Genomic DNA, 8,814 nt, shown 5'->3' with positions numbered 1-8,814 from the left:
ACATACATATATATTATATTTATATGGAGGTTATGAATTTCCATATAGGTTGTCCTGATTTCCTGCCAAAGCTCCAGCAAATGATTGGGAAAGTGTTTATGGAAATTCAAGGATACAATATCTACAAAGTAACTGAGCATAATTTTTTGTCAAATTAATTTCTGAATTAGTTTCTAGCAAAGTTGAACTCAATTTGAATTCACAAAAGACACAATAAAAGACAATTAATTTTCCACAATTTATTACCAATGCAAAGTAAGTAAGTGTATGCGAATGGGAGTTTCATTAAAAAAAAACCTCAGGACCATTGCACCACATAAAGAGAACTTTAGAAAGTAATTGTCAGGTTATGCAAAGTTTGGTTCTAAAAATTCAGTAGGTCCCCTTTTACTGAAAAATAAACCCACACAATTTACAATTAGAAATGCAATCACTCACTTTTAAGACATTTTTTTATGTATCAGACTCAAACAACATAGCAAAACAAACCTACGCATTCATACCCACTTGGCATTTTGGTACATTTGGTAAAATGTTCATGGTGAAATGGTTAAATTCACTGGAAATAATAAATTTAAAAGAGTAAAACCCCAATCACTGGTTTGCACATAACTGTCAGGGTATGCCAATGTCAATGCAAGTGATTAACAAACTTTAGAACAGCACTAAAATTCTTGAAACAGATCCACATAATATCTACAAAATCTAGTTTAAACTATTTAAATCAGAACTGTACATTAAATTTACAATATAAATTGCAGGACAGAAAAAAAAAATCTTTAAAAAAAATTAATCTCTGTATTATTCGAAGGACTACATAAATACAGACCAAGAATACCACAATGATAAGGTGTGTTGTTACTATAATGCCAGATATCAAAATCCTTCAATACTTTGCATGTTGATACTGATACAAAACCACATTCTGAAATGGCACAGCCAATGTAAATGAAAATTGTTAAATCCAGTTCCAGTAACTCAGGAAAAGAAGAAACTGCTGATGTGTAGAAACATGCTGCATGATCCAGTGCAGCCATGCTGGAATTAGCTCATCAACAATGCTTGCAAACCAATATGTAAAAACAACATTGAGTACTTGTCAAATATCGAAGCACTAGCATGATGCATTTCAGTTCAAGCCCAGGCACTTTAATTTTTGTTAATCATCAGACTTCTGTGTGTTGTTGAGAATCCAGTGGTGGAATAGTCACATCATTAAAGTGGCCTTCATCCCCACTTTCATAGTCACTCATCATGACTTCAGATTCTTCCATCTCACAGCACGCTGAAACATCAGAGCAAGAGGCGGTAGTCGATGTGTATACAGACATAGACATGTTGTCCATGCTGGGTGGTTCAAAGTCATCGTTATATGTTAAAGAGTAGGGTGGGTAAGCCCCTCTGTAACTGCTTCCAGCAGGGACTGCATTCTGAGGTTCTGAGAGGTCTACTGAATAGTGGTGATGGGGTAGATACTGATTCATGTTAAAATGCTGTCTACTTTGCGATGTTGAATTCAGACTTCCAGCCGTGGGCATGTCCCGTGGCGGCTGTATGGAATCAAACTCATTGTATTCAGGGGGCAGTGGTGGTAGTTCCTCATGAATTGGAAAATCATCTGGAGGAGGTGGGAAATCACTTTCAATGTCACACCCACCAGGATAGTAGTCTGTGTCAATGGCACTAGGATCAGAATAAAGAGGGGCTGGATGTTCTACTACCTCGTACTGTGGATACTCCTGGATACCAGGTAGTTGAACATTTGGCATCCAATCAGATGTGTCCCAGTGATATGCTTTTGTCATAGAAAAGAAAGGGAGAAAAATTAGAACTTTGAAGTAGGCATTCAGTGTTGATCAAAGTCAGGAACATAACAAAATGTAATTGAAACAGAAGTAGTAGTTAATGTTAGTGCTGATTGAAGTCTCCAGAGTGTAATCGGGCACAGCTGAGATAGGGCAATATTCTCCCCATAACAAATGACACAGACACAAACATTTATACCTGGACACTGTAAAATAACAATTGCAGCCAACACACAACCATACCAAATGTACGTGGATTTAAATTATCAGGTAATGTGATTCTGGTTATGTTACAAATGCAGTGGCTTCTGTGCTTAAATAGAAACTGCTGAAGTCGGGTTTAAAAGGTAAATCTTCTATATTTTCTACCACACACATTAACGACTGATATAGAACATGTGACTAATGGATTAACGGTTCACTCTCTTGCAGCTATGCAGATAACGTGCAGTAAGTGTTAAAGTCAAGAGGTGCAGCTTTAAGTGAGTATGAGAGAATAAAGACATGCAGACAAAAGTCACCTCTTGGGTTCTTGAGATCATGACCCGCAAAAGTTTCTTTAGATGGCAAAAAGCAGGAAAGGGAGGGAGAAAACATGAAATATTAAAGCAGCAGGATACTAAAGAGATGGCTAGACTAGCATTCCATGTGCTTGCTTGCAACAAACAATTTAAAGGCCCGTTTGCTACAAACGTACATTTTAAAAGAGCAGTTAAGTGCTGTTTACCAGAATTAGTGATATTTTAAAACCCTATTGCAATAATAAAAAAAAGCTGTAAAAATTTCCCAATACACAAAGACAAAATAAATCTGTGACTTTTTTTTCACTATAGCATTTTAATAATGAAACATACGACTTCTGTGAAAGATAAAGAAGTTTGAAGTATTCCAGAACTGTAATATCTTTAAGGTAACTACAGTAATGCAAATACATCAAATATTTAGTCAAAAAGACCTATGAACTTAACAGATAAAACTAGAATACTCTAGGAAAGTGCCACACAATGACCTAACCCTTTGAGTATTGCTGGAAAAAAATACATATCCAAGTTATTTGTCTTGCATTCATCAGGACACGTCACAAGAAAACCCGTATAAGGGGAAAACAACATTTATACTGCATGAGAAGAGTGCTAATTGGTTGGCAAGTGGAATCTGATTGGTAGCAGCTTTGCCATCGATAATACACTAGTTGATGGTGACTGACAGCTAACTGCCTAGCATTGTTTGAAATTGAAATCAGGCAGCCTGACCCTCATTGGTTCAGGTATTGCCCTGGGGAATGAATCATCAAATGGTTGTCAATTATTTTGTTTAGCTGAAACAGGCTCAACGTGTACATGTTCTTTCTGTCTGCAAAGAACAGGGCCTTATGTATTAATACACAGAACTTCCAGTACACACAAATGCACTACCACTGCGAGCCTGACTGACAATCTTAAATTTGATGCCAACGTAATTCTTAGCACAGATGATTATTTAGCATATTTGTTATCCAATTGCCAGCCACTCAGCATTCTCTTCTCATCAATATGTATTGTTGTTTTTCCCTTATACGGGTATTCTTGTAAAGTGCCTTGATGAGTGCAAGACAAAAAGTTTCAACATGTCTCTTTTACCAGCAATACTCAAGCGACTTAATCATTAAATATTAATTCAAGAATACAGCCCCTGGTTTATTACCCAACTTATTTTATCTTGAAATCGTGATTTTCCTAGCTTGAGCTGATATTTTGAGGTTGAACACTAAAACAGAATGTTCCATTGCCAAGGCAGAACACTCAAACAGCAAACTCCTGGAACTAACAATGGTGGATCCAGCCAGGACATTCATTGCTAAACTCAAGAGGCTAAAAATTCCTGTTGATAATTGTCATTTCACATCCTTGTGGACCCCACTTCTGTCAACGTTCAATCATGCCACACTATGTGTCTGCAAAATGCACACTTAACTGCTAGGGGCGACAGAGGCAAAATTGACAGGTGCCCAGTGGATTACACCGTGTAGCCAGTTCTGATGATGCAAGGAAAAGTCAAACATGAGAAGTGCATTTCCTGGTTTCTGGTGGATTTGGGGGGCACACTAAAAACAAAAAGAGACAAAGGCTACATAGAACTGGAACCCTTTCCAAATTTTGGTTGTATGCCACTTTGATTGCAACTCATCTCTCATTTAATTATTTTTTTAAGAGAAGCAAAATCTTACTTCTTTCTCAGCAAAATTTGTACAAAAATCTGTTTAGATTATTTCATAGAAAAAGTGAAACATGAAAGATTATTTGGGAACTAAGAATTCACAAAGCAATAGTCGAGCTTTATCTTAGAGCAGTTCTTTGGTCCATCTGAAACTTCACAGGCCAGACTGGCAGAGTAATGGAAGTAAATACTGGATTCATTCATTTTTTCCAATGTTGCTTAGCTAGAATCTCAACTTGGATATTTTACAGAACACAAGGATATCTCTCTAATCTATGGCATTTTATGTTGCTGTTAGTGTTGCTCCAAACCACGGACCAAAAAAGCACCAGATGTCTTAAATCGTTACTAAGCAATTAGCTTTTATATTTTCTCAGAGTATCTATAGTCTATTTTAATAGTGTGGGGCACAAATCAGAGAGAAAACTAATAAACAGGAAGAAAGCAAAGAAAAATGTCAAGAACACAAGACTGAATCTACAACTGATCCACAAGCTTCTGAACATACATGGTTGGAAGACCAAGAAAGTATGGAAGTAGTTTCATTTTTCTCATACAATTTCTTATCCTGTTTACACTTTTGCACAGAAAAAAGGGAAAAAAGTTGATCACTGTTGTTTGAAGCAGGGCTTCGAAAACTGTCACTTTTTTGTTTCAATGCTCAGGACTTGGTTTGGAGAAGTGGAATAAAAATTCCATATGGTTTCAAAATTGATAGTCAAACCACTGCTAAATGGATAAACAGCACTCTCACTGCATTTACATGACAGTGTTATAGACTTGCAACACACATAAAGTTCAATTAACCACAATACACTTATAACTGAGCTTTGTAAAAAAATATATACCTTCTTTTTCTACCGAGTCAACAACTGCATTGACAAGGTGTATTACAGTCACTATGGAAGCTTGTAGGAGGATTGGGAAGGAGCAGATTGAAATAAATTTACAATTAGTACAAAAACTTAAAAGACATTGATATCATCTTTATCTAGCTTGGCTGTTGTTTAAAATGCAAATTTTAAAAGTACAGCCAGAAGCGTGTTTCCAGTAACAAGAATACTTCATGTGCTAATTAATTAATTATGTTCTCATCAATGTCAAATACCCGATGGGTCGACTTCAGGTTATGGCATTTGATAATCAGTTGCTGTTACAATTGGGTATCTGATTACTCGTTGGCTACAGTTTTGTTACCTGAAAATATATGGGGGATATTGCCTTCATCTTTGTCTCTGTGAGCTTCTCAAATAATTCACAGGAAACGGACACGGCACAAAAAGCATTGTTCTCCATTGGTACAATTGGGGTATCGGCTAACTTGGGTAAGTTACAGTGCCTATTTAGTTGGGAGCCCAAAATGTCTGTAAGCTAAAAGAAACATGGGGCGGGTTTCTCCCCTACCTGGCGGGGCAGGGGGTTCCGGCGTAATGGAGTGGCGGGAACCACTCCAGCGTCGGGCCGCCCCAAAGATGCGGAAGTCTCCGCACCCTTAGGGGCCAAGCCCTCACCTTGAGGGGCTAGGCCCGTGCCGGAGTATTTTCCGCTCCGCCGGCTGGCGGGAAAGGCCTTTGGCGCCACGGCAGCCGGCGCCGAAAGGACTTCGCCGGGTGACGCATGCGCGGGAGCAAAGGCGGAAGAAAAAGAGTGCCCCCATGGCACAGGCCCGCCCGCCGATCGGTGGGCCCCGTTCGCGGGCCAGGCCACCGTGGGGGCACCCCCCGGGGCCAGATCGCCCCGCGCCCCCCAAGGACCCCAGTGCCCGCCCGCGCCGCCTTATCCCGCCATTCACATGGTGGTTTAATCCACGCCGGCTGGAGAGGGTTGACAGCGGCAGGACTTCGGCCCATCGCGGGTCGAAGAATCTCCGGGGGTGGGCCCGCCGACCGGCGCGATTCCCGCCGACCGGCGCGGTGCGATTCCCGCCCCTCCCGAATCTCTGGTGGCGGAGAATTCGGGACACGGCGGGGGCGGGATTCACGCCAGCCCCCGGCGATTCACCGACCCGGTGGGGGGGTCGAAGAATCGCGCCCATGATCTGAAAAAAATATGCCTGCGCTTTCTGCAATTTTTGCAGTTGCACTGCTCTTTAACATTGTGCCATGGCTCTTATAGTTGCAGGAATCCAAGAGCAACAACGAGGTTAGAAAACTGCTGCACCAATACTGTGAAGTGCTAAATACTTTCAAAACTAATGCCAACGAGGATTATTTTTTATTCCTTTTTTTAAAAACTTAAGTGCCTCAGCTCTTATACGATGGAGAATTTAATTCTGAGACACTCCAGCCTTGATGAATTAGTACCACATAGATTTCTATGCAGCTCATCCGCAAAGCTCCATGTTGAAAGTTTCAGAAACATAACTGGAAACAGACTTTCTTGGCGATCACTGCTTGCTTTACAAAGATTTTTGTTTTTTAAGTTTCAGATACTGCATAACTCATAATGTGCCACTGGATTCATGCTCAATAATGAATCTACCACATTTACTATCCATTTACTTTGGAATGCACTTCCAGGTTCCTGTTAAAAGATTACAAATTAATTCATTTTTAGCAATATTAACAGCAATGAAAGAAGCGGTGTAATGGGATCCTCAACAAAGATAACTGCTACTGGAAAATAATGGAAGAGTATCTGTGAAAATTATTCCCTTCTGATTAAAAATATATTTGTATGTTATTTGGTTTGAGATACTTGTGTCAGAAAACTCCCCAGATCTCCAAATGAACCTGAATGAATTTTTATTATTTGTACTGGAAGCATTTTCAACTATTAAGGGTTTCCACAAACAAAAATATTTCAGGAGTGAGAAGGAAAAAAATATATATCCTTACTCGTCTGTGCAAATTAAGACTGAAATTAGGACTGTGAAGTTTATTATGCCACAACTCACCCTGCAATGCTCAAATATTCCACTACTGGTCTATTTACATCTGAGGGATAAGTGGCATGGAGGCTAGATTGACAAACTACAGCTTCAACAGAACAGTGAATTCAGAATTCTCTCACTCACCAAATTTCCAAGTGTTTTAAGGGTTGACCTCTCTCTGCAAAATTGCATAAACATTTAGTTTAACTTATAGTTTATTTCAGTCTTAATCAGCGGTAAACAAACTGCCAGCAAGTGGCAGTGAGCACACTTAGTTAATTAGCTAGTAAGTTAGAACTAGTTTCCTAGTCAGCATGACCCAAGTCAGGTCTTTGGAATCCCAGCTCGTATAAATATGCGCGTTTTTTTGCGAATACATGAAGTGGCATGGAGGTCAGCTCAATGAAAGAATAAGAACAAAGTATAAGTGAGTGAAAGTTTTTTCCTTTTAAGTAGGACAGTAATTTAAATTAACAAAGTAACATTGCTACAAATAATCTGCAAGCTATATTTCTAAACTTGAACCCTTAGTTAAACAGAATACATTAGAAATGAGCAGGGAGGACTTCCGGGTGCGGCTAAGCAGAGCTAGGTCGCATATTCGGTAGCTCCCGCTTGGAACGGACTTTTGGGCTCTTTTACAGGGCCCCCACGGCATTTGTTTAACATTTCCCGGTGTGGCAAGAAGACTGCAACATTCCCCTGACAGTGTCCCCCAGGAATGTTATGTCTTTTGGCTACCAGACCCGGAAGAAACAGTAAAAGATTTGGCTGCAACAGGATAAACAGGGCCTCTTCCAGCATGCAGGCGGGGGAAGGACAAGCTTAAAGCTGTAAGCTGACCTGAGGGCCTTTATCAAAGGCGAATTCTAGCAGCAGAGGGAACAACTGTGAAAAGATCTCACCAAGGCCACTGAAGAAGCGGGGACGAGGCTTCCGGTGGCAGCCATGGAGGAGTAGGTCGCGCATTCGGCAGCTCCCGTTTGGAACGGACTCTTAGACCTTTTTCAGGAGTTTCCACAGACATTTTGGGGCAGATTGGTGAAGCGAACACTGCCAAAAGGATTCCCTCTCGAGACTTCCGGTTGCGGCTATGCGGAGCTAAGTCGCACATTCGGCGCCTCCCGCAAAAACGGACTTTTGGGCTCTTTTCAGGGCCCTCAAGGGCACTTTTTTGACGTTTCCCGGTGTGGGAAGGAGTTAATAATAGCTCCCCGTCAGTATATGGCTTTAACTAGGAGCGGGGCGACAAAAAAGGTGGTGGTGGACCAGAGGAAGGGAGGGAAGAAGGACAAAATGGCGGCGGGCGGAGACCAGGCAGCGTGGAGGCAGTGGGCGGAGGAGCCAGAGGAGGGTATCCAGCGCTGCCTCAGAGAGATTAAAACGGACCTGCTAGAGCCGACGAAGGCTTCTATTGATAAGCTGCTGGAGACACAGACGGCCCAGGGGGTGGCGATCCGAGAGGCTCAACAAAAGATCTCTGACAATGAGGACGAGATCTTAGTCCTGGCGGTAAAGGTGGAGGCGCACGAGGCGTTCCACAAGAAATGGCAGGAGAGGTTCGAGGAGATGGAGAATCGGTCAAGGCGGAAGAATCTGCGGATTCTGGGCCTCCCGGAGGGGCTGGAGGGGCCGGACGTGGGGGCCTATGTGGTCACCATGTTAAACTCGCGGATGGAAGCGGGGTCCTTCCAGGGGCCCCTGGAGCTGGAAGGGGCCCATAGAGTGTTGGCGAGTAGGCCCAAGGCTAACGAGCCTCCGCGGGCGGTGCTGGTGCGGTTCCATCGGTTCGTCGATCGCGAGTGTGTGCTCAGGTGGGCCAAAGAGGAGAGGAGCAGCAGGTGGGAGAACGCGGAGGTTCGGATATATCAGGACTGGAGTGCGGAGGTGGCGAAGAGGAGGGCCAGGTACAATTGAGCGAAGGCGGTGCTGCACAGGAAG

At 42.1% G+C, this 8,814-nt stretch overlaps 1 protein-coding gene across 9 annotated transcripts in view; it reads right to left on the bottom strand.

The window, feature by feature from the left end:
• Positions 1-224: 224 nt before the first annotated feature.
• fat1a (FAT atypical cadherin 1a) overlaps positions 225-8,814 on the bottom strand; it is a 289,367-nt gene continuing 280,777 nt past the window's right edge. For 3 of the 9 annotated variants that reach the window (XM_072496891.1, XM_072496896.1, XM_072496892.1), the window contains 3 exons: positions 4,850-4,909; positions 2,327-2,362; positions 225-1,795 (listed from right to left, as the gene is read on the bottom strand). In XM_072496891.1, coding sequence (XP_072352992.1) covers positions 1,167-1,795; positions 2,327-2,362; positions 4,850-4,909 — 725 coding nt within the window. In that variant the 3' untranslated portion in view covers positions 225-1,166. Of the gene's footprint in view, positions 1,796-2,326; positions 2,363-4,849; positions 4,910-7,017; positions 7,052-8,814 lie in introns of all 9 variants that reach the window. The other 6 variants (XM_072496897.1, XM_072496898.1, XR_011940244.1 and 3 more) reach the window with 5 other exon arrangements.

The sequence above is a fragment of the Scyliorhinus torazame genome, chromosome 3, assembly GCF_047496885.1.
Source record: "Scyliorhinus torazame isolate Kashiwa2021f chromosome 3, sScyTor2.1, whole genome shotgun sequence".
Taxonomy (NCBI): domain Eukaryota; kingdom Metazoa; phylum Chordata; class Chondrichthyes; order Carcharhiniformes; family Scyliorhinidae; genus Scyliorhinus; species Scyliorhinus torazame.
This window is presented reverse-complemented; position numbering and strand designations above follow the sequence as displayed.